The sequence below is a fragment of the Fringilla coelebs genome, assembly GCF_963513975.1.
Source record: "Fringilla coelebs genome assembly, chromosome: 5".
In the NCBI taxonomy this organism is placed as follows: Eukaryota; Metazoa; Chordata; class Aves; order Passeriformes; family Fringillidae; genus Fringilla; species Fringilla coelebs.
The window spans coordinates 10,814,731-10,841,362 of NC_140033.1; the positions used below are offsets into that span (position 1 = coordinate 10,814,731).

At 38.4% G+C, this 26,632-nt stretch overlaps 1 protein-coding gene across 4 annotated transcripts in view; it reads right to left on the bottom strand.

Annotated features, from left to right (window-relative positions):
• Nucleotides 1-2,035: 2,035 nt before the first annotated feature.
• CD36 (CD36 molecule (CD36 blood group)) overlaps nucleotides 2,036-26,632 on the bottom strand; it is a 29,953-nt gene continuing 5,356 nt past the window's right edge. For all 4 annotated transcript variants that reach the window (XM_084206595.1, XM_084206593.1, XM_084206594.1 and 1 more), the window contains exons 2-14: nucleotides 24,052-24,285; nucleotides 16,336-16,496; nucleotides 14,187-14,331; nucleotides 13,437-13,619; nucleotides 13,205-13,296; nucleotides 12,729-12,775; nucleotides 10,340-10,409; nucleotides 8,563-8,750; nucleotides 7,601-7,719; nucleotides 6,252-6,325; nucleotides 5,490-5,544; nucleotides 5,119-5,283; nucleotides 2,036-4,442 (exon numbers count right to left, since the gene is read on the bottom strand). In XM_084206595.1, coding sequence (XP_084062721.1) covers nucleotides 5,119-5,283; nucleotides 5,490-5,544; nucleotides 6,252-6,325; nucleotides 7,601-7,719; nucleotides 8,563-8,750; nucleotides 10,340-10,409; nucleotides 12,729-12,775; nucleotides 13,205-13,296; nucleotides 13,437-13,619; nucleotides 14,187-14,331; nucleotides 16,336-16,496; nucleotides 24,052-24,171 — 1,419 coding nt within the window. In that variant the 5' untranslated portion in view covers nucleotides 24,172-24,285 and the 3' untranslated portion in view covers nucleotides 2,036-4,442. The remainder of the gene's footprint in view (nucleotides 4,443-5,118; nucleotides 5,284-5,489; nucleotides 5,545-6,251; nucleotides 6,326-7,600; nucleotides 7,720-8,562; nucleotides 8,751-10,339; nucleotides 10,410-12,728; nucleotides 12,776-13,204; nucleotides 13,297-13,436; nucleotides 13,620-14,186; nucleotides 14,332-16,335; nucleotides 16,497-24,051; nucleotides 24,286-26,632) is intronic.

Here is a 26,632-nt window from a genome sequence, read left to right on the forward strand (position 1 = left end):
AAAGGAAACCCTGGTCTTAGTAAAACACTACAGAATATTAATGGTCATTAAAATCTGCCTCAGAGCTGCCCTCAACAATCTGCTATCTAGCAGACACTTATGATGGGCTTTTTGTTGCACTGCTTTAAAGGGTTGTAATTGTGTATGATGATGTGAACTCGCAGGGGCAGCAAAACTTCATTATAGCCAGCATCATTTTTGACTGCCTGTGCTGAGGTGAAGCAAGAGAACTTGTGAAAACCTGGATGTCCTTTGGGTGGCGCCTGCTGCAAAGCATTTGGTTTCTCTTCTCACAAAATCGAAGTAAAAAAGGTCCCAGCCTGGTGTTGCCCTGGTGGACTGTAAATCCCTTCCTGCTTCGGGTACTGTTGGGAGAGGGTGGAACCACTGAGCATCAGGGCCAACTGATAGGCAAAGAGGGAGCAGAGAAGGGAAAATGAATAGCATTTATTTATAAATGCAGTTTGCATCTGGTATGTGCAAGTCATTAGTCTTACATGCTTCTGTTTTTATATGGCTACTGAGAAAAAATAAAACAAGCTGTAAGCATATTTTATTAGTTATTAAATTTATTTCTTTATTATGCCGATGTGTAGACCTGTGAATAAAACAAGTCCTTCCCTACTTTCTCAATTAAAAGAACATAGAAGGCATTAATTTTCTCTTTTTTTCACAGTATAGTAGCATATTTGTATTACCTTAACAGACAGTGGTAGGCTAGGTGGGAAGAGCAGGTTTTAACACGTGCTTTGAATGCATAATTACAGTTAGAGATCAAGAGCTGGCACACCTGCTCTGGGGTGTCAGCGTGTGGGCTGTTAGATCTTTGGCCAGATCTGACTTTCACAAGCAGTTTTCACACATAAGGACCTGGGGTGGGTGGGGAACGTGAGGAATGGGCATAGCCTGTCTTGCCTGACACCCAACCTGCTGGGCCAGCAGAGCCAGGAAACGGTGTTGTAATGTGCACATGGATGTGCCAACCCCATCCTGCCAACACATCCAGCTCAAGGGATTTGAAAACAAGCCCCTCTCCCAGCTTGGATTCCTGGGTTTGCTCTAGAATTGCTTCAATTTAGATGTGCTGGTGCTTACCTTGTTCCACCAAGTCTTCTCCTTCTTGTGACCCAGAACATAAATCACAGAATCAGAATATACTGAGGTGGAAGGGATCCACCAGGATCATTGAATCCTGCTCTTCAGTGAAATAAATCCCAGAATCAGAATATACTGAGGTGGAAGGGATCCACAAGGATCATTGAATCCTGCTCTTCAGTGAAATAAATCCCAGAATCAGAATATACTGAGGTGGAAGGGATCCACCAGGATCATTGAATCCTGCTCTTCAGTGAATTGCCCACACAGGGATCAAATGCACAACACTGGTGTGGTTAGCACTGGGTTCTGACCAACAGGGACAATGCATGCTGTATGCCACTGATATTCCTAATGTACCCTGCAGCAACATGACCTTCTAGGAAGCTGCAGTGTGCCTGAGCAAAATGATTTAACAAGGTTAGCCACAGCCTATAGTGAATGCAGGGAGCCCCTGACACAGGCAATGATTGGCACCTGACTCCATTGATCCAGAAGGCTGAACAATTGCTTTATTAAATAATACTATATCACATAATACTATACTATATCAAAAAGATACTATACTATACCAAATTGCATGCTAAAGAAAACTCGTGACTGTCTGCTGACGGCCAGGACACAGCTTTGACCCAACAGGCCAATTAACATAAACAATCATCACCAGAGTCCAATTAAGCACTCACTTCAGGTAAACAATCTTCCCAACATGTTCTATATGTGCAAAACAACAGGTGCAGCAAGTAAAGATAAGAATTGTTTTCTCTTTCTTCTCTCTGGGCTTCTCTAGGAAAAAACTGGAGAGAGATAATTATCTCTCTCTCTGTTCAGAGAATGTGAATGCCACAATAGCCTCAGTTATTCATCCATTTCCAAAAGTAGTTTTCTAGAAAAAGAAAACATACCCCAAAATACCAAGAAAAGAGACACAAGAACTTAATTATTCAACACAGAAGGCTTTATTTACAATGAAACATAAGGATATCAGAAAAAATATTTGAGCTTTATTTTATTTGTTTTTTCATTAATGTTTCAAATGAAAGTTTACCCTGCACTGTTTGAACAAATGTAAATACTTAACATTTCCTTAGTATCATGAATAAACAATAACTGTAACTGATGCTTTGAATGAAGTAACTAAAAATTACAATTCAAGTGCAATCTAGGTGCTGGACATAGCTTAAAAGCCCAAACCTGCATTGAGATCGATAAGATTATGCATATGGACAAACCATATAAAATTTGGCCCTGAGACATTTAAAATCATGGCCTGACTTGCTGGATCACTTCTGCTGGAGCACCACAGAGCACTAAATAACACTGGTAAAGCAAACACTAACTTGCTGACATTGTACTTGAAGTCAAATAAAATGAAGTTGAAATGTTAGCATATCAAAAACTACAGGAGCACTTCTGCTGTTCCTTTCATGTTAGATCCTGACACAAAAGACTTTTTATTATAGAAAGTTGGTGTCAGGTCTTGAACCACAGCAGGTCTGTGTTTATCTCAGAGGAGATGTGGCCTAATGACTTCAGCTGTCCCCATACTTTTTTGACCAGTCCATAGGACTCTAGGGATGGCTTCAGTTGTGTCAAATTGTCCCCAGGCTAACATGGGAACAGAGCATCAGACATGACACCAGCAATAATGTGAATATGAGAAAAAGGTGTTTTTCATTGACTAGCCAGCACCATAAGTAGTCAAACACATGGGCTGAGAGCAGCCCTTCCCTCCAGGGTCACACCAGCTGCCCTGGTAGCTGGCAGCTCCAGCTCACAGCTGGAAGGAGAGTGCAGCCATGTACCTCACAGACCTCACCTTCAAGAATAATGTCTGGGGTTTCTGTGACTCACCAGCTCTACTGATAGCTACAGAACTTCTTCCAAGAGGAACAATGGAATAAAACAGCGGCATTATAGTCAGTTGGATTTTCCCTTTATTTCCAAAGGTAAGAACACCTTACCAAAGATACCCAGCCAAAGACATTGGACTTTATTAGCAACTTTCTGGTTTAAAGTCCATTGTAGCATTGTTTCCAAACAGCAGGATGTGAGAGGCTGGGCATGTTCAATTTCCCTTGTTCTTTGCAGCTCTTAAATAATGGGATAAAAGATCCAAAAAGAAATCTTAGGAAATGCTGAACCTAGGCTCTTGTTCTGAATTTATTAAATCCATGGAAAGAGACCCAGCAACACTCTGTATTTGCCCCATTTACTCTCAGAATAAAATACAGCATTTAGATCAAACAAAAAACTCAAATATTTATGGAGATGTCAGTGTTTGCTACCTGTCTACAAGCTGATGCACCTCATTAAACAAATGGCTGCAGAAATTTCCTTGTGGCAGGTGGTTTATCAGCAAGTAATTGGGGCTACCTGTTTTCATTTACGTGCTTCTATAGCAAGTGGAACCCTCTGATGTTTGATCAAAAATCATTATCTCGGTCTTTCTTGTCTCTGAAGCATTTTGGAATATTTTATCTTGGCCTGTCAGGTGACATATCAGATCATTCTCCAAGGGAGGCCTCAGGCCAAGTGGGCTTAGGGCAGTGCAGAGGCTGTTCAAACAAGAGCCAGAAATAAAAGCTGACGGGAGACAACAGGAAGAGCAGTGGAGCAGGTTGGGAGTTAGGGAGTGGTTCAGATCAATAAACAGCTGTGGAGCCAAATGCCAATGAGCTCCACCAGCAGATGGGTGACTGAGGTGTATCTGTGAGCCATCTCCATGTAAAATGCATGAACCACGTGTTTTAGTAAGTCTTTTATAAACGTCATGTATTACAGTTAGTAACGCGACATAATAAACTTCACATTCAATGCAATTCACATCCCTGAAGAGAGGACAGAGAGCAGTACTATTGCAGCAGCTTCTATTCCTTGAAGGAACAGAGAGGAATATTGCAATGAGAGCAGCTAGAGCACAGCATGAGCTCCAAATGGTTGTCATTCCCAGCCTGTGCTCAGAGACGGAACATCAGCAAGCGGCTTTCGTTTTCTTGCAAATCCAGAAGAAAATGAGTAGCAAGTTGCATAAATGGCAGAAGGGGGACTAAAATCCAACTGCACCTCAACTTCAGTCTGCATGACTGCAATTTAAAATGTGTAACAAGTTTCAAATAAAGTCTTTTGATAGCATAGTTTCCACAGTGGCCTCTTTAGTGATGTCAGAAGCGTGGACCTTCGAAAACATCAGCTTATTTGGGTTAGTAAGCTGGTCTTCTCAAAGTGGAAAAACATGTTGAATTCCATAGCACATGGATTGACTGTGCCTTGAATCATACCTTTTGTCTCTGAATCTTAACAAGCTGCTTAGCTGAAATTTCAATTAAACATTGAAGACTTTTCACCTGTTGTGAAATAAAATCAGAATTCAGCATATGGTGAAGTCAGTCTTCAGCTTAAGAATACTTTAGTACAGCACACTTTCCACCATAATGTTCATGTGTCTGCACTTCTTTTAAATAACTCCAAAAATGTGGTTGCTTCCCCAGGTATGAGCACATTACTCATTTGATCAGTCTGCCCTGGTGGGAGTACATTTACCTCTGTGAGCTGGGTATGTCCAGGAGCTGCTCAGACTGAGATTAGAGTGATGCACCACTGAGAGAAAGTGAGAAACCAGCCCTCAAAAGAAAGTGTCATTCACAGGGGGTTCTCTGAACCTCAGACAGGGGGATGTCCTGGCAGAGCACAGCAATCTGCAGCTGTGTGGCCTCTCAGAAAGGTGCTGGAGGACACTTCTCAGCAGTTTAACAGTCCTGGACAAAATGTCAATTTTAAAGAAATCACAACTAACAAAAATGTTGCTCTTTTGATGAGGTTCCTGTTAAGAGCATCCTGAAAGATTTAGGATGGGAAGAGGACTTGAAAATATTAGGCCAATTGTCTGGATGATTTCCTACAGAACAACTACTGGATTTTCTAGAATATAAAAAAAAATAAGAACAGCAAAATAGGTTCTGAACCCTTGAAACCCTGAGGAGAGGTCACTGCTGAGGAATGAGCTGTTAAAGGCTTACTTACTTATTTTAACTTCTTTGACCTGCATATGAAATAGGACCCCATGAAGGCCAGGAAGAGCACAGAGCCTCCAACCATCAGTGCCATCTGCAGCGTGCTCAGCAGCTGGAGCCGACTGGAGATTTTAGCTCGGAACATTTCTGCTTTCTCATCCCCAATAACAGCAGACTGAAACAGTGCAAGAAAAACATCAGTGAAAGGTACACATGTAACACCTCACTTACTGAATATGCTCTTGGTGTGGTGCAAATCACAGAATGAGTTTAATTACCCAGTTTCAGGGCACCAAGACTGAAAAAGCTAGGTAGATTTTTTTGTTTATTTGTTTGTTTGTTTCAAATCAGAGAATATTAATAGACATAAAATATACTAACCTCATTTAGCCAAAGAACAGGGAACACATAGGGCTTTTTAACTTTTTTTAAAGGCCTGAAATGAGAAAAAAAGTACAGCATGCAGCATGTTACTTTCAGTTTGCTACATAATCCCACTCTCGAATTAAACATTTTTTTTCTTCTCTAACTATATTTCTGTCTTTCAGATGTTCTTTTAAACATACTTTTGGAGTGAAAAAAAAAACAAACCAAACCAAAACTACAATTAATAGCAGCCATTTACATATTGTGCAACCATCATTTCCTGTCTAATCTTCTGTATATGGGCAGTCAGACACAGAGAGGGATGAAGATGTGTGTGCTGTTCATATGTACAAGATGCTTTTCCATCATATGTACAAGATGTTTATCCATACACATTTGAGCCAATGAAGAGGAAAGAAAAGCAACTAGAGACACATTTACCCTTGTGATAAAACCATCTAGTGACAGGGAATACATGAATTCTCTTTCTCATTGGATTTATTGCAGAAAATACAGTTTGTCTTTTTGTTCATGGCCCCATTTGGGTTTTATAAGAATGTTATTTTTAAGAAAATTTTGCCTTGTAAACTTCTGTAGGGAATTCAAATGTGTGTTAAAATACCTGGGCAGTATCCTGCTCTGGAAGATTTACTCTGAACAAGCTTTGGTAAAGTATTTTTATTCCTTCTTTTCCAACACATTTCTACTGATGCTCTCACAGACCGATCAGTCCACTTAAAAAATGCTTTAAAAATAAAATAAAGAAGTAGCACTTACTCAATTCTTGTTGAAGGCCTCACAAGGAGGTTTACTTGCAGCCTTTTTGCAAATCGTAGTGTAAAACCAGTCACCTAAAAGCAGTGAAAAACATCCAACAAGACATTAATTTAAATTTGTTCATTAGATGCCAAAGTCTATATATGGACTGTGTCAAAAAGCACTTTGGGATTATTTTATCCTTATGTTTTGAAGAATTAATTTTTATGAAATGGTAATGTTTCTAAGGGTTTCTTATTTCTCATAGAAGTTCTAATTTTGTGGCTTTAGCATAGTTACTTTTGTAATTTACATTTAAACCTGAAGACAAAGTTAAAAACTGCTAAATGAGTCATGGCATATTTTGTGTAAAGATATGTCTCAGAGGTTTTTTTTTCCACCAAAAATCAGCTAACTTTTCTTTTTCAAAATGAAGGATATCTAACTTTCATAGGGCTGAAAACAAACCTTCCATATCAGGACAAACAGATGTATACAGGGGTCAAATAGTTTCTTCATATCTTTCTTATACTCTCTGTCTTTCACAATAAAAGGCTGTGATTCTTGAAAACTTTGTGTAATATTTAGGAAAATCTGGTTGATGTCTCTATTTCAAATAAGGTGAAACAAAGATTTAACTTCATTTCTCCTCATTGAAGTTACATATCATAGTTGCCTAATTTTAGTGAGAAATTCTTATTTTTACTTTTTCATTCAAAGTAAGAACAAAATAGAATTTTGGAACCTTTGAGTTCATCATACAATTCAGAAAAATTTGGTAAGTACACTTAAAGATCTAAATTGCTGAAACAGAAATAGAGGTAAACTTTCAAGAGGTCAAAATAAATTCATTCTTTTTGGGAGATCTGCTGGACAATTCAAGTCACAAAGACTTAAATTAGGTCTATTTAAATCAGACTCTTCAGAGTTCTAGCAATACAAAATAAACTCATCTATGTTTATTAAGTTTCAATTGTGATAGTAATTATCCAAAAAATTGCTATAGATTTTTTTTTAAAAACCAATTGTAGAGGAAACAGAAGTTTCAAAGAATATAATTTTCTCAAAGTACCTGAAGATCATAGAAAAGCTACAACATACTTCACAGTTCACAGAATCTATTCAATCCCATGTTCCCAATCAGTAAAAATCAAACCAGATTTTCCAAACTTTGAAGGTCAGAGTGAAATAAAGTTCTGCTCTCAATTTCCCCTGCTGAAACCATACCACTTTGAGAGCAGACCTTAGAATAGCAGGCATGAAGATATTGTATCTTCTCCTTGTCCCTCTGGTAAAAGGCACGTTCTACTACTACTAAACCTAAATATTGCAAGTTTCCCAAGGTGCAAGTAATAAATGCTTGGACTTACAGGCTCTATGTCTAGATATGTCTCATGCTCCTCTTCATTTGGGCTCAGGCCTTCCACGTCATCCAATACAGATTCACTTGCATGAAGAAAATGAGGAAGAGAGATATATACTGGTCTTTCTATTAAAAAAAAAAAAAACAACAAAAAACTCTCTTGAATCATTAAGCCTTGCTTTGGCACTTATCTTCACAGGTCATTTTCTAAACATAATTTTGCTATATAGATGTACAATCCTGATAAAAAAGTTAGTAGTCTAGCCTCACCACCATAAAAAAAAAAAAAAAAATCAAGAAGCCCCAACCCAAACCAAAAAAAAACCCAAAGTTTGAGCATTTTTGTTATTTATTTGTCATCATGAGGAACATTTGCATAAGTTACAAATCCTGCTTGTCTTGTGTCTATATTGTGGAGCTGGCAGTGCTCCCAGTTTCATGCTGAGGCGAGGACATGACTATCACTGTCCCTGCCCACCTTCGTGATCTTGTCTTAGCCTGAAGGGACCTCTCAGAGCTCACTCTGCACAAAATGCAGACTCAGCATATATTTATTTTACCAGCATATATTTATTTTACCAGCAGCACACTGAGCCAGTATTGTCTGTGCACATGCATACAGTTGTGGACATACCCACCCCTGCCATGTGTGGGAATTGCCTCAGACACAAGGTGATGAGGCAATTACACATTCTGGCTTTTACACAGTGCCCCTCCTTTCCTTTCTCTACAGACACTCCTGCAGTTTCAGCACACAGTCCATGGTATCCCAACTTTGCATAGCACTATGCAAAATACAGACAAATCATAGTCCTCATTTTGGGCAACGAGGATGCAGAAATGTGAGGGGTCTCACAAGCAGCCTGTGGGAAAAATCCAGACAAACATCCTGGATATCAGAGTGACAGCTCAGCTACAGGACAAGCGCCTTGTCCCCAGTCAAATGGCAGAACTGTGTGACCACCCTACTTGCTTTGCAGGCACTGATGTCCAGGAGTCCAGCTATGGTGCAGTTCTTTGATATTTCTTGATCTGTGCAGAAGCAATAATTGTCTGGGACTTCGACCGGCGCTGCGAACGCTTCGCGAGGAACTACGAACCGATACAGGGTGATCCCCTTGACAACCTGCTTGCTGTGGAAAACTCCATAGATTGATCTGGACACAAAAGAGGAGAAATGGGTTTCAGCCTTTTGGATTAAAAGTCTAAATTTGTGAAAATGCTCCTGAAGGTTCCCCCCAACAGGCTCTCTCTTAAAATAAACCCAGCGTCCAGGCTCCTCTTCAGCAAATTGTAGGGGTGTTTCTCTGTAATGGAGAATATTCCACACCTTCACCAAAGGATATAGCTCAGTGGTGAACATGAAAATACACAAAGCAACAGACAAAATTTCAAATACTAATCATAAACAATATAGACAAAACTAACAAGTTAATTGAGATCTCTTTTCTCTACACACAGCTACACCTGCAGTCATTATGAGGTATTTGAAAGTTTCTGGACTACAGGAGAGATGCTTATCCATATAGAGCATATCTGATATAGTTTTTTGCTGACCTTAAGCTAATCTAAACTTTATGATGCAGATAGCATTTTGCATATAACCTTTTTCTGTTGCATATGAATCAGAAAACTTCTTAAGCTTCTTTTTGCTAATTCAGTATCAGCTGATACAGAGGTATGGTTGCTACACAGTAATGTAACCAGGACACCAACACTTCTATATTGCAGCCAAACAAGAGAAGGGTTTTGCAACATGGACAGAACAATTTTTCCTGGCCCTGCTTCTGCAGGACCTTTGGGCAATTCTTGTTGTCCTTTACTGTTCATGAATTGTGAGAATTAAATGGTCAGAGGGATCTCAAACTGTGTGTGCAGTCAATCCAAAGAATTTTATCATTTCTCCCCTGCACAGAATTCTGTTTTCTATGAATTGGGAAATGTTTTCCAGTTTGTGGATAAAATTGCTTCAGAAAAAACCCTTTTAACTTCATGTAAAAACACTGATCTTTAAAAAAAAACAACCACTCTGCAAAGCAAATGACCCACTTAAACCTAGTAAAAAGGAAGCATCTGTTTCCAGGCAGCAAAATAAATAAAGGGTTTGAACCTCTCAAAGTAAATACACTGTGTTGCACTTTAAATCTTTAACATTTCTTTCAGTGATCCCACTGGAGAACTGGGGATGCTGGCTAGCCCAGCAGAAGCAGCAGGCTTAAAAGTCATCAGCACGAGATGTATTAAGCAGGCTTATTTGTTTGTAAATATATAAAAATAAAATATGTAAAAATATCCTGTGAGAAAACAATTTTGAGTATTTATTGAATGACAGTAAACAGTGTTCTGCACAAATGATTTTTTTCGACATCATGCCTAAGACAGGCCTAACTGGACCCTGCTGTACCTCTTGCCTTCTCAGACCAAACAAGGCTGGGTCCTGACCTTAGAAGTTCATGACTTTGAACCTTGTGGCCCTCAGTACCTTTTAAAGATCTCTAACAGCTCACAATGTCCCATTTTCCTGAATAAAGCACATTGTACCAGCTTGGTACTGGACATAAAAGTTGTAGAATCAGGCTCTGAATCATGAGCACAACTCAAAACTTTACTTTTTAGATGAAAGGTTTGTGTTGCACTGCCTGGTTGACCTGAGCCCAAGCACAGCCACCACAGCCCCCCTCTGAAAACCAAGAGCCCTCAGAGGCACACTTGGGTGAGACCACATTCCAGGAAGGGAGCAGCCTACCTGCAAATGTCAGAGGAGAAGAAGCGTAGCACCTGATCCTTCTTAATAAACGGTGGGAAGGATGCTCCATCTGTGAATAAAGTAAAACAAGAGCTTGAAAGCAATTCTGCCTAGAAGACGTGATTTAATTTCTAGCTCAATACTCAGTTGTTACTTTCCTGTAAAGCTGTGATGAAAGTAAACAATATGAGTCATTTGTGGGAAAACATTTATGTAAGTTATTGCACATTGACAGGCACTTCACAGATAACATGCAATTGTTTTTGAAAGCGAGCCAAGAGTTAGCAGCAGGTTTTTTTCGCCCCCAGGTTTGAAGCTATATGATCAAGCCCATTTAAAACAGAGGATATTAAAAAAAACCAAAAGAACAAAACTGCTTAATATGAAGCCAAAAACCTGTTGCCATTGCTTCAAGGTTTATGCACCTAGATTTATAGACCTAAACCTTCCTGAAGATGCTTGAGTCACCTGCAATTCTGACACTCAACGCTTACAAGAAACACAGCTTTAGATTTCAACACTGTCTATTTAATAATAAATGCTAAACCTTTTCCACTAAAGTTTGCTCAAGTGGGTCTGTAAGCTGAGGTCCTTCTAGAGCTAATGGAGAGGAGGAAGCCACTTCTAGAGCACAGTCCACCTCACCCCATGTTAGAAATGCAAAATAAGTCAGAGAAGCAGCATTTTGGTCTTGTTTCTCTCCACTTGCCCTAAAAGAGTGCAGAGATTCAGATTTGTATTTCTGCATTGCAAGCACCCAGAGTTATGTAAGAGGAGCCTCTGCCATTTTCCCAATTAAGGTGTTGTAACAAACCTTTAACCACTACATTTGTTAGTTTTTGCGACAATTTCTGTTTAGTTTCTTAGGCAGCAGCCATAACCAAACAATTGCAAACATCTGTGATGCCTTTGAATCCAGTTGGCAAGAGCACGAAGGCCAAATTACATAGTGCCACTTGCCCACTGCTGACAGAAGCACTTATTTTTCAAACATTCAAGATCATCCTAAACAAACACTCTGTTTCTAAACCTTGGCATTCTTGTAAGGTTGGCAGACATGGATTCCTGCCCAGCCCCACACAAATATACTGCTTTATATTTTTATCTGTGTATTTTCCTATACTATACCTGTTGAGCTTTCGTGTGAAAGCTTACAAGATAAGGTAGAATTCTCACACTTACAAGATTTTTAGACCTGTTGCATCTGCAAATACAGCAATGTCACACTGAATGACCTTGTGAACTGTGCAGCAATCTTTGCTCACAAGTGAAAGCTCATTTTCACTGTACTGGAGCACTTAATTAGTTAGTAGCATATGTTTATTCCATCAGTTACAGAGGAAGAATACAAAAAAGATGACCCTGGCTAAAAAAAAAAAAAAATGCCAGGCCCCATAAGAAAGAGGGGAAGTCGTAGAATGTAAGATAATATTGTTTCTTATAAAATTACTTACATGGTTTAAAAAGGAACTGATCCTTAATGGCTCATAGAGTTTTGGAAAATCAGATTTTTGTGATATATTTTAAATACTTCAAAATACTTTGTTGCACAGTCTGGGTTAAAAGGAAAATTATCCGTGCCAGGTAAAGCAGAATGGAAAACAGAGGGAAAAAATCCAAACAAAACAACCCAACACAAAAGCCTTCATTTACTGAAGGTCTGGAGCTTTCTGCAAAAGCCTCCACCAAGACACCTGCCAGCCTCAGCTCTACAGATTGTGGTGTCCTCACAGCAATGCTTGCACTGACCAAGAAGAAATATATCACCTTGAACAAATGTATCTTAAACAACTCAGCTGTTTACCCAAGCATTCCAAAAGAAAATTCAAAAATATTTTTCTATAGTCTATTCATCCCAGTCTAAACTACTTTTCTTCTTTCTTTTTCATTTTCTAGTGATCTACAAGCCATTCATCTGACAGCCTCCTCCTTTGTTGCCTCAATTTCTTCTCATATATCAGGATATCCATTCTGGTGCATTTAATTAAATTTTCAACAGTGTAAATGAATGTGCATTATTAAAGTGCCAAGATAAATTCTCAACTACTATAGCAAAGAAATAGACTCTTAATTATATTGTGATATGAAAATAATTAGTAGAAACAAGAGAACTGGATAATTTTGTTTCTCTCCCACATTTACTCTAGATGTAGAGGCTGTGTGCATGCATAGATAAAATGATGTGCAGTAATAAATAATTCATGCATTTTAATAGATACACACATAGGCATATACCATAGGAGTACTATGTCTGCATATATACAGATATTTAACATACAGAATACAGAACTGGCAAAGCCCGGGATAGTTAATTTAAATATTGTATTTCATTATTCTCTTGAAATATCAAGGAAAGTATTGAAATTTTAAAAAGCTTTAATAGGCTCACCTGTGCCATTAATCATATCACAGTGGCCTTTCCAGTATGAAAGAGTGCTGTAAGATAAAATAAAAGTCAGGCTGCATGCAGTATTTTACCATGTCAGTACTTTGGTTACCTGTATTACCAAATATAACTGTTCCTGGGTATCTTGACCCATTAGCAAAGGCCAAGGATAAAGATGTTCATTAATTGAGATAAATTACAGAATCCATTAGAAGAGGTTAAAAGGAATCTACTTAAGAATACAAAACAGAAGTAAATACTTGTATCAAAGAATCAATAACTGTCTTAAGCCCAAGCTCCTAACAGAACTTTTGATAGCTGAAAGAAAGTCATGGCTTTGCTAAGCCCAAGGCTTAATCCTGTTTCCTTTGAATCACTGAAGTATTTCTGTTTATCTATAGCTCTTAGTGAATCAAGTATTAAAAGCCATACCTTGAAAATGCACTTTATATTTTTTTTACTCTACAATGTTATGATACCTTTTATTTTTATAGCTTTCAATTATTGCTGTTTTTGCTATATCTTCTGTCCCTGTATACACAGTGTAAGGTCCATCGGTTGTCTCATTATACTGTAAGAGATGCAACAAGAAGGAATAACAGTTAGAAATACTGAACAAATTCACAGCATTTTCTTCCTCAGAGCAGCTTTCTTAAGGTTTATTCACAGACTGAAAACTGAAGGCATTGCCTCCCCATTGTTTTCACTTACCGGGTAGAAGACTCCCACAAATGACTTTACAGTGCCTATGGGGATACTGTCTAGGAAGGGATCTGTGTATCCCCACAGTATTTCTTTGACTGTTCTGTTCTGCAGTATGGCTGCCTTGGATGATTTAACCCAAGTGTTTATGACAGATTGCATGAAAGGGCTTGTGTACACGGAAGGTACAGCCTACAATGGCAAAAAAAATCAATGTTTAGTATAAAATTCTGCTTGTGCTTTGAATTAAAATCACAGAGACTGACTCCAAGAAATGTCCATTCCCAGATTTACAACTCCCTTGAAGTTAAGTTTCTACATAAAACTGGCACTTAACAAAACAATTACTGGCCATAAGCTACACAAAAGCAGAAAATTTTTCTTGACTGATTACATGAGTTCACTAGATCAGCCCTAATCACAGAATGACAGAACAGCTGAAGTTTGCAGGGAGCCCTGGAGAAATTGCAGGGAAATCCACGCTGTACTGTTCATGCTCTACATCAACATGTTCATGCTCACACACAAAGGGAACCTACCCACAAACTCTTGATTTATTCCCATGTTAAAGTTGACTAGGAGGATGTTTTTTGAGCTTTGAACACACCGTGGTGAAGGTGTCCCTGCCCATGACAGAAGGGCTGGAACTAGATGGTCTTTGAGGTCCCTTCCAACCTAAGCCCTTCTATGATTCTATGAACTCCTCCCCTATTCCCTCAACGTTTGTATCTGCACACTACAGTTTTTTTCTTTACTTACTACAACAGCGAGGTTGAGGATGGTCAAGGTGTCATTTTCTGTCCCAGCAGACATATCGGGTTCAAAATTAGCAATATTAGGCAACATGTAGGATATTGTGCCATTCTCACCTTCCGTGACATTTACTTTGGGTAAATATCTCACCCTGGAAATACAAAACACAAACAGAGAATATTTTAATCTTTGACTTTTGAGAAAACAAATAACCATGCCTGACTGAAGGCTTTTTAAAAGTTGATGAACACTTTAGTAAAATGAAAGTTGAACATTTTATAAACACTAAGAGGTTTCTAAACTTTCAATGTGATTACATGTAAAGTTCAATTTTAGGCAAATATTTCCTTATTGGCAAATGGAATAGTCTTTCTTGATACTAAAATAAAAACAAGTATTTCCTTTGTATTTTTATGTCATGAATGGACCTTATAATTTTTTATACTTTTAAAAATGAATTATAATTTGATACATTTCATAAGCAATCTTATGGTTGCATGTAATTAGAAGGTGGTGACACGGACATAAAAACTCAGATATTTAATCTGATAGACACATCTTGCAATGAAACAGGTTAAATCCATGATGTTACTTTGATAGTATTTAATATGATGTAGAGGTTTATAAGGGATTTTTCAGTCCCACTGAGGTTCTGCCAGTCATGCTCTGGCAGCAGATCTCTAAGGTACAAATTTCTGTTGCAGTTCTGGCTTTAGCTCCACTCTTCAAGTCCCACCCTCTTGCTGACCCCTCTGTGGGGACAGCAGCCAGCAGGGATCAAATAACAGTCTGTGCTGTAGGTCCAGAGAGCTTATCACAGCTCCATCCCAGAAGGGATCTTCAGGATACTTCAGGATCAGATCTCCCAGCAGGAGTGCAGGGGGGTGCAAAAGGTACAGAGAACATTTCCCCATGGTACAGGTGTAGCCATGCAGGTGGGTCTTACCTGAAGAGCATCTGGATCTTGGCTTCTCAGAATTGGTTTGCATATATGTAATTTTAATTATTGGCCTAACGTGCAAAGCACCCACCGAAAATCTTGGAGATTTTTTGTTCTAATGAATGTGTTTTTGAATTGTTCTACACTGTAAGAAATTATTTACTATTTAAAGGGAGATTGAGAGAGAAACTCAATGTCACAGTTACTCAGGTAAACCAAATATCCTAGGAAGGCATGAGTTCAGCAGTGAGAAGAGCCTTCATTTCACAGTCATCATTTCTTACTTAGTCTGATTTAGGCTTCTGGCTGAGATTTGTCTCTGAAAAAAAAAGGGATCATCATCATCACCAGAGTAAAATGTTTCTGTTTGGTAGGAATTCACCTTCTGCAGTATTTCTTAACTGTCCTTTCCTGATTCCTATGTAACCCTTTCCTCTGTCTTCCCAGGTGCTCTGGGAAGTAAAAGCTGCCTCTTTCCCTTGGGAAATAAGTAAGTGTTTAGGCATAAAGGCACTTTGGCTGAAGATGCTGAAATGGAAAACTACCTTGTGAATATAATATACATCCCTAAAGTTATCAAAAAAGAAATATCCTATCATCATAGGAGTAGGAAAACAATTTCCTAACACAGGTGCCAGTGATAGCAAATATTTGGCTTAATAACTCAGGAAGAATCAGCTAGTTCTATGTCAACATCACATTTACCCTTAAACAAATAATAAATCCTTCCTGCATCTATGTCCTAGCCAGTCCACTCAGAAAAAAAGAATGCTTTTCCAAGTAAAATTTGAAAAAAGAAAAGCTATCGATTAAAAAAAGTCATAAAGGTGAAAAAAACAAAATCAAGCCACATTATTAAAATAAGGTATTTGTGATGCATGGATGATAAGATAATCTCTTGGTTTTGGGGCATCTGGCACATTTTCTCCTGTTTAAAGCTGGTGAAAACAGAACAGGAAGGAACACAACCATCTCTGTGATGTTGTGGCTAATGAATTATTGTTTTTCTCAAGAGCAAGCAGCTTCACATCCTGTTACCTATCTCTATTTTTGTTTTCATTATGTTAGACACAATCCAGAAAAAGTTTGGGATTTCTGTGTGTAGCTGCAGTTTAGGCATTTTTGTCATGTCTAAGTGAAGAATGATGCCGGAATTTCAAAAATAAAGTTTATCTCAGCAGATATGATGTCACAAATTAAAGGGTCTTTTCTTACCTGTATGTGTAAGGTCCTCTTTGTTCAACTTTTGGTTGAGCCCCCTCCTCCATAACCTCTGTAGGATTTAACACATGGAAAATCCAAAATTCCCTGTAAACTGAGCTTCCTGGCACAAGCCAATTTTGAAAAGCAGTGGTACCATTGACAATGACAGCTTCCTGAAAGTACAAAAATCAAAGTTAAAATTATCCACAAAAGAAACAAGTGCGAAGATGCATTTACTTTTTAGGTGATTGTTGAAGATTTCAAACCAAACAGAAAATAAACCACCATTTTAGCATCAGTATGAGATGTAGAGCCCAGCTGGCCAACATCTGGAGGAAGCTTGACATTCCTGCTCAGTGAGAGCAAGAGTGAGTCCCCCTAAAACAGACGAGCACAAAGCAGATGCAATTGCTGATGCAGCCAGTAGCAAAGCTTCCCTATTGCTGTTGGAGGGGCATTCCCTCACTTCTCAAACACTTGCCAAAACCACTGATCATTTATAAAGGGAAAATCCTTGGTGACTGGATGACACCCAGCAGGTTACAGAATCCATAAACTGCTTCTCATATGTTGCAAATAGCCCAAGGGAGGAAATAAGAGCTGTGTCTGAGCACTTTTCAGGCTCTAGATAATTTTGCACCCAGAGAAATCACATAGTGCTCTTGAAGGACTGTTTCTTTGACAGAAAATTTTTGTCACCAGAACTGGGATTTTCTAAGAAATCTCTCAAATTCTGGTAACATTTGATTAGGAAATTTTCCCAGATCTAAGGAAGAAGGGATAAAACAGTACATCTGGAACCCCTCTAGAGGAATCCACAGCTTTAAGTCTGTGCTGCTCAGCCATATGGCAGATGGCAACTCAGGCCTCAGGACTGCACAGTGAGCAGGAGAGTTTAAAGGTATGTAATCAGGGGAATGCTTACTCTGCCTGGTCTGTATCAGGCTTCTTCTATGGGATCTTCCCAAACCTTGGGATAATTTAATTTTTCCCCTTGGTGGTAAAGATTCATAAAAGAGTTTTTCAATAAGAAGATGAATCTAGACTGCATGTCTCCAACATAAAAGATGCTTTTCTATATTAGAGTGATTGAAGATGAATTAGCTAATTTGCACAACTCATGAAGTCCAGAAATTAAAAGTCTCTAATTTCTCTAGAGAGAAAGGAAAGATATTTTAAATCAAAATTTGCTAAATATTTTTGCTAGTTTAAGTTTGTGCCTCTAAAGTTCACTTGGCAATCACCAGGTAAACAAAATAGGTACTGCCAGTTACCACCTCCTGCAGTTAGAAAGGAGTGTCTCATCTTGGAGAACTTGTAACACAGTCAGGGTTCTGCCAGTGAAAAGCCTTTGCATGATGCAGTTGCAAACACCTTGCTGACTGTGTAAAGCACCAGACTTGCTGCCTGAATGCCTGCTATAATTTATGTGCATTTGTGTGAGGGGGAAAGAAACCTTGCTGCAGCAAGTGTGATATCATCTCGAGGCCTCTCAAACTCACAAGGTCAAAGACTGTCCCAGCTGTGGCCCACCACGGGGCAGATCACAGATCACCTCCTGGATGAAGAGGGAAAAGCTTACGTGGTTCAGAAATGGCCTTCCCAGTTTTCACAGAGAATTGCTCCAAGAATCTGGGAGAACCAGGATGATATGAAAAGTGCAGCTCAGCCTGCCCAGAGTCTGCCTGTGCTCTGTACTCAGCAGGGTCCTGAGATGGGGACAGATGCCATGATGGGACCTCCCACGGTGGGAGTGGGCAAGTTGTTAAATTTCTTGCACAAATACGGTCAAGAAGACAAACTAATATCTCTAGAAGACAACACTCAGGAACAGAGAATAGAGAAGTTTCAGTGATAACAGATCTATTTAACAGATCTTTAAGTGGTGTTAGGTATATTTCAAATTTCTTCCCCTCCACCCATTCCCCCTCTCCTTTTAGCCCTCTGCCAGGGGCTGGAGCAGGGCAGATGATCTGCCAGCTCTGCCACTGCACTCTGCCAGGTCACCAAGTGTGGATTTGCAGCCCAGCATTCGCTGTGACACTGATGTCACTGTGGACACCCTTGGGGAATGCTTCAAGGGTACAACTGATCCAATCTGGCAGCCAAAGGGGCAACTGGCTCTGGCAGTCCACAGTTCCTGATCTATCTATTGCACCAGCTCTTATGCCTCAGGGAGCTGTTTCTGCCTGCCAGACAGGAGGAACATAATTCCCTTATTTTTTTTTGCTTTTTGTGTTACCTTTCTACCCGTTAGCCATTTGGCTCAGGGGAGAGGGAATCAGCATTAAGGACATGGGAAGCAGCAGGACAAAAGAAGGAGGGGGAAGGAAGATAACAAGACCATTATTTTCAGTGGCATTTAGCCATTATTGTTAATACTATTTCTCCCACAAAAGAGGTGTGTATTACTCTCTGTCACATACTTTGAGAGTGCAAATGGTGGGTTAAAGTGGAATAAAAATCTGGAGCTTTTTTTCATGTCTTCAAATTAATGCCCTCACACCAACAAGTCTTCTTCTGTTTTTTCTGTTTGATCACTGCTGATCTATCCCTAAATATTACCCCCCTCTCTGGCTGGGCAGTTACATATTTCCCTAATAGCACTGCTGTGCTTTGGGATGTTATGAGAGGAGGAGCAATTTTGGAAGCTAATATGCAACTGATAGTAGAAAACACTTCTCAGCTCCCTAGTCCAGCTGCAGCAGCTCTAATATCTCAATAGTTAATGCAATAGTTAATGCAATAGTTAACTACTGTCAGCAAAAGCAGCTGCCCAAATTCCATTGCTACACAGCCAAGTTCATACCACCATCCAGCTGCGCAAGATTCAGTGAAACCAGTGGGAACTTTGACCCTTTTGGTTTCTGATGATTTTCCCCACTAAAGCTGGGTCAAATAGCAATGCATAAATTCAAGAAATGCTGAGCAGTCAGCAACAGAAACTTGCTGCACTTAGTTGATTCAAAGTAAATGCAGCCATCGTGATTTCGGATGAAGAAACACAAAATTTAAGACAAAGTTTCTGTCTTGACAAAGAATCTGGCCAGATGCACAAAAGATGCCATTTTCAGGGAACTGAAATGTGTCACAAGTACTTTGGACTGTAACAAAATTGTGTATGTTGTGCTGCCTACATAGACTGGAGGAAACAAAAAATACAATTCTGTAAAACTGAAAAAGTTAAGCTCAATAAAAGCTAATAATCTTCTCCCATTTGGCAGCTGAAAGAATGACTCTTATTATTTGTTAAATTATGATTATTAGCTTATTACTATCATTCCACTCAGGCTTTTTTGGATCATAAGTTTTATTTCTTTTCAGTCCTTGGTAACAGAATTGTGGGGCTAAATAAAGATTAAAATTGATAGTGTGGGATTATTTGTGGTTAGATCATTTGTGTTCAGCTGAGAGCCAGCAGTTGCTTTAGCTTCATTAGTTTGTGTAAAGAAGGCAAATGAATGTCATAAAGACAGTTTTAAATTAGATATAATCTGGCCAGTCACAGATCACAGATATGCAGAGACAAATGAATAAACATAATAATAGCTCCAATTGAAGGCCTTATTCCTAAAAATAACTGAGACTAACCCAGTACAGCACTGAGGCGTTGTGGCAAATCATTCACCACTCTGTATTATCAATTCATCAGGAGTTCAATATACTAGGTATAACTACGTGGTTTCTGTTCAGCTCCTGAGCACATGCACTCAGGTAGAAATCAGAAGATCTTAGAGAACTGGTGATAAAGGTTTTTCTAGCAAATGAATCCACTATGAATAGCTTTGTTAAACCTAGCTGGGAAAAAACCCATAACTGAAGTGATGGGATGTTTGCCTAAAAAGATAATATTGTTTTAAAGAAGGAAAAGCAAAAAGTAGAAATTGAGCCATGTCAAAATATTTTTTTCCAACAATATCAGATAAAATCTTTATGATTTGTTGTTTTGAATACTCCTTTCTTTTTTTTATTTGAGACATAATTATCTCTAGTAATAATCACAACAGACATGATAATGTTCAACTGAAATGTGGAGTCAGTTAAAAAGGTGTACTTTGTAATCCCAAGCAAAGTATTTCTTTGTAGAGAACTCTGAAACTTCTATGTTTCACTCATAACCTCACTAAGATCAATTTTCCAAACTCCCAAGACCTTAATGGAAAGTTCTCTCCCATCTGGACAGATTCAGTGTTTGTGGAAATTAGGACAGGACTTCTGCCCTTTGGTCATGAAATCAAAGGCACCTTTCCATTAATAGTATCAGAGCTGAAATAGTTTAGCACTAATCTCCTTTTGTGGATCCCTGCCAAGGTGTTGCTGCTGGTGTCATTTTGAGTGTACTCTTCAAGTGACAGTTTCTTTAAAGAGCCTTGAAAACAATTCAGAACATACATACATATATAAAAATATATATATGTATACACACACACACACATAAATATATATATACACATATATATCTATACAATTTATTTAAAATTCTGTCCTCTGCTGGAGGTCAACTTATCCAAATTTTTGGAGACACAGGGAAAGCATGCTGGGACTAGAAAACATAGCCATGTTCTCTGATTTGAAGACAGATGTCCGATAATAAATTGGAACAAATGAAGATGGGACATCTGAGTGTTTTATGGTGCATGAACTTGTTTGGTTGGTCCACTCATGGACTGCTCATGGGTGGAGCACAGCACTCACCCACCAGGAGATAACAGCTGTCCAGTTCCTAAGGGCACCTGAGATTTTCTGTACACTTGCAGATGCTTTCATTTTGCTTCAAAAACAGTTTGATCCAGCACAATATACCCTGCTGTGTTTACTCTGACTAATCTCTCAATGACTGCAATAAAGGAGAAATGAGGCTGGTCAAGTGTAAAGATGTGTGCCTAAGGGAAGCTTAAGAGAAGCATGGTTAGACTTCTGCTGCTAGCAGAAAAGGACGAAAAAACCTATTGACTGCATGGATTTTTGAAATTAAAGTTCCTCCAATTCATTGGGAGATGCTAGAGAAGCTCATCTGGACTTGATTCATCTTGCTTTGGAGTAAATTGACTGTAATGTTATCTGACTAAATCTTGATTACAAGTCAATTTAGGACAATGTGTTTCGCTACAGTACGGAGTGTCCTAAAACTATTCAACATTTGTTATTCTAATCCAGAAATAACATTTGATAGGAACTTACATTTCCTCAAAAAATGTAGAATTTTTCCTACTACCATGCAACAGAATTTTTTCTGAGATAGGATAGCCAGAGGAAAAACTAGGAGTCTTTTTTCAAGCTTTGACTGTGAAGAACTTAAGAAAAGATTTTGCCTTTATTGTTTGTGTCTGAAACAGTTTTTTTTTACCTTTCATTAGGCATATGGCATACTGAGTTTTGTTTTCACCCCCTCAGTGAGGACATTTTCCTCATGTGAGTGCAAATGGAAATAACATAGATTCAATAAGGTTGGAAAAGACCTCCAAGATCATCCAGTTCAAACTTTGACTGCAGTGCTCACTAAACCACATCTGGAAGTGCCATATCTACTAATTTTTTGAACCCTTCCAGGGCTGGTGAGTGTAACACTTCCCTAGGCAATCTGCTCCATAAATGCTTACAGGCCATATCTGAAAGAACATCTCCTCCTTTGTTATTTTCCTGTCCTACAGTCACTATTCTTAAGAAATTCCAAACAAATTTGTCATGGAAGCTGATCTGTTTCTACCAAAGATTTTCCATAAAAATTACATTTCCAAAGTGAAATAGTTCAGAAAAAAAAAGTATTTTGTGCACTCTCTGCTTGGCAGATCTGTTTCCTTTGCAGTCAGCTCTATATTTATTTTCAATATAACTGCAATGAATAACAAATTTGTTTTTATTATCAGACCTTTCATCAACACGGCAAAAGAAGAATTAATTAAATTCAAGTCCCTCCAGAGCATCTGCTGAACTGATCACATATTTCAGCTGTTGTACCTGGGCCCATCTTGTCTGAAATGGAATTGTCTTTAAGTCTTATGGTGTCTCTGAAGAGTCAGCACATTAAACAGAAAGACAATAGTCTGGTACGACTTGTGCTTAGGAAAAAACACATCCATTTACTTAACAAAGCCTCTGCAAATGTGCTCTTTTATGTTTTATGTGATTACTGATACATTTTATATATACACATCAAACAGGCTGCCTTGAAATAGGTACAAGCATCTGAAACATGAGCACAATGAAGAAAATTAAAAAGTGGTTGAGGGGAAAATTACTCCCTCAAATGCTACCACTACAGACTCATGCAGATATAATTGACTATGTAGACATTTGCAAACCATGCTGTGTAACTGGTTCATTACTGTCAGTAAATGAACACATAACACTGCCAGTATTTGTAATTTGTTCCCAAAATATTGAAGGGTACGAGGCAACACTCAGGATTCATATAAGTAAGTATTCGATAAAAGGAGATATTAATTTTTAAATTTACATGCTATTTAGAAAACCTGTTATTTCCTCAATATGGCAAACAATTAAAGTTGTTTGTGACTTTTTTGTAAAATGCTGAAAGGCAGTTGAGACATTATCTAGTGAGATTTTTTTTTAATTCTCTATAAACCTTAAAATTCTTTAAATTCTTGAAAAATACAGTAACAAATAGAAAAATCCCAGTAAAGGTTGGTTTTCATTGGATTACCTGAAAAAAATTGAGATGTTTTATAGAAGCCATTTTTTTTCAAATTTTTTTTTTTTTAAAGATACTATAATATAGCCAGGGCCTCAACAGATAGTTCAGCATTTCCTGACAGTTCATGTATTCACCTCCTCAACTGACTACAACAGCTGTAGGGCTAAGGCTACACTTCCAGAAGAGCCTTTGGATAAGTGTCTCCAAGACACCCACAGTCTTCAGCACCACAGCAGATAAATAGCAGGACTAAGCAATAGCCAAAAGTCTTAAGATTTTCAGATTTTTAAACATCAGAGAATAAACCCTGTGTAGTGACTCGAAGGAGATTTTATGTCACCATAGGGGACACACCAGGGCTTTTATTCCAGATTGCTCCATGATTTATGAACACTTTTCACCAAAGATCTAACAAATTATTTTATTCTTTACATAAAAATCTAGATTTTAGGGACAGAAAATAATCTAAAAATCAGAGAAAAAACTGTGTCTGCCAGGTCTAAAACATTCTACTTCATTCAATCCTCACACTCAAAATGGAGAGATGCTTTTTATTAGATCCTCCAGTCATATGGAGAGCGTTGACTTGGATCATACAATCACAGAATGTGAGGTGAATACATGAAGTGTAGGATCAGATTCTACAGCAGAAGACTGTTTAGATTGTTTGCAGTATATAACTATAACTGCATAGAGTGAGTACCAAAGTATGAAGATATTTTTTTTTAAAAAAGGAAAAATAAAGAAACATGAAAAAATCATAAACACAATAAAATAAAACCCACTTACTTCTAAATTGCATTCTGAAAACACAATATTTTTAGCTTCTAATGTGAAGCACAGGAGAGCAAACTAGTGAATGTGGGAATATAATTAATATATTTTTTAAAGTTTTGTTGTTGCATGTATTTCCAGGGAAGTTTGGAGCACCTAACTTATAAAAACAATGTTTTACAAAGAAATTTAAAAAAAAAGGGAAAGAAACAGAACCAGAACATAAGATTTAAAAATAATGAGTATTCAATAACCACAAACCACATGTCCTGGGGAGGTGAAAAAAAAGAAAAAAGTACCTTTTTGACTCCTTTGCCTATAAGATGGTCTCCAAGGGGTATTAGAACTCCTCCGAAGATTGCCAGGACACCACCGATGATGGCCCCGGAGAGGAGCCCACAGTTTCTGTTACAGCCCATTCCTCTTTTCTGTCAGGGCACAGGTAAACAGTGGACAAATATTCTTGCTGTAAGGCTTGATGGTTCTTCCTCTCTTCCTGGTCCAGACAAACACACTGATCTTCCTCAGAGAAGCTGGTAATATAAGCAGAGAGTGAACAAAAATATCAAATTCCAAAGCTCGAAGTACAAAGTACATTACAGGTAGCAGGTAAGAAGATAACAAGACAAACCCAGAGAGCCAGTGGCTGGCCACTGGCAAAAATAAACCAAAAAAAAAAAAAAACCCACAACACCAACAAACTAAACAAACAAAGAAAGTTGCAGGTACCTTTGGCTTATTACCAATTGCTTATTACATATGATTACCTTCATTCCAGTTGCCTAAACAAACTGGAAAGTTCTATTAATTAATCTTTTTTTTTTTTTTTTGCCTCTGTTGCATCAGGGAAAGCTGACATTGTTAATATTCATATGACATTCTTCCTGATGTAGACATCTTTAGATCTCCCTCTGCCAAAGGAGGAGGCCACAGATAGCTCTGCTTTCATCCCAGCCTGCCGTGCCCATGGCTCCCACTTCAGGCAGAAGCAGGAGTGGCACTGCTCTGGCATCAGCTCCCCTGGCTCCTTCTGCCTGGTGCCATCAAGAACATCTTCAATCAGAGCTTTTAAAGCAAGACTAGAGCTTGATCCTGGAAAGAGGCACTACCTGTGATTTCAAGCTTATTCAGTCTCAGAAGGAAAATGTCTGTGTTTAGTCATTGGAAAATAAGAATTGCTAGTCACATATGTTAATATGTCTTACAAACTGGCCCCTAGTGAAAGGGGTGGTAAAGAAAATCAGAATGACACTAATGTTGAAGGGGTAAAATATAAGCTCGCATTGATATTTTTTCAGAATTTTTATTGTTTATGAATAATTGAGACAAAGAGCTGCCTAATTTTCAGTTTATTCTTTATGATTATGAACTAATCAAATACACAGAATATGCAAGTTGGTTATTTGCTTTAGACCTCCAGTTAACAGAAAGTCTGCCCTTCTCTGTTTTAGATGTCACTGTCCTGTCCTTTTTATTCTTACTAATTTCTGTTTGTTGACATGTTGTGAACATCTCTAAATCAATTTTAAAGCAAGTCATAGTTACAGTTTCAGTTTCAGGAGTTAATTACACAGTCAAGGTCAAACATAGAGGAAAGGAAAACAGAAAGATGAAGTGGAAGAACAACTCAACCAGTTTGCTCACGAAGACTAAAGTACCAGAAGGACTTCATTAGTTTCTAAATAGTAAAGCAGCTATAGGAACAGGTGTGTTCCATTTCCTCAATCACTCACGTGATCTTTTTATCACATAAAGGATGTACAACATGCCCTAACAGATTAGGTACCATGGTCAGCAGGCCACTGGTGTGTCCTCCCTTGTCATCCCAAATTCACAGTTGCATCACATCTCTACCTGGCCCCAGACCCCTCCCTTTAACTGCATTGGAAGCCCACCTTCTGCCTGCTCCTGAGCAGCTTTTGGCTCCCTTGCCTTCAACAATCTCTATTTCTGGACATTTGAGATCATTTGGTATGTCTGGAATTTCTCCTTGGATATTTTCAAGCAGAATGACCAAAAGACTGTTTGCAGTCTTGGGAGAATATCCCTGCTGTCCTGACTATAAAAGTCAGCCTGTCCATCCACCTGCACCAGGTCATTCCACGTGGTTCCTATTCCAATGCCATTAAAGGCTTTTTGATGGACTGGATGTGTTTAACCACAAATTTCAAAGCCTATTTAAGTTAGAAATTTATGAGACTTGAGGAACTTTGAGGTGAAAACCACTAGGACCAAATCTCTTATGGCTGTAGCCAGGCTGAGCTCAGGATCTTCAGTTTGGCAAAGACAGAACGGTAAAAGTCAAATATTGGGTAGGTGGTAGGGGCATATGAAAATCTGATTGCTGTCACATATTGTAGCAAATCTGAGGAAGAGCAGACATCTTCAATTAAATCAAATTCTGAAAAGTTCGTATCTCCATTTGATTTTTCCCCCAGTACAAGAAGATTTTTTTTCTAGTCTGGAAACACACATTTTAAAATTTAAAATGAAAATTAGTTCTTTCCAGAAATATATAAGGGGGTCTTTTAGTATCATCAGGCTTTTTTTCTTTACTTACATACTGAAGATTTTCAAATTCCACAGTAATACATTTTTTACCAAAATACATGTCCACCCAAGTTTCTAAGCTTTTCCAGTGATTTTTTTTTTTTTTGCAGACTAGGCATCTCTCATGAGCACTAACAATAAACAGCAAAAAAACAAGTGACTGCTAACAACTTGTGTCTATTCCAAGCTTCTGCAAATTGAAAAATATTCACCCTTCTCCCACCAAAAACAATGTAATAGCAGTCTAGACATCCCAATTTATGCAATTCAAATTATAAATTACACAACTGTGAGTGAAGAGCACTCACACCACAATACTCAGTTCATATA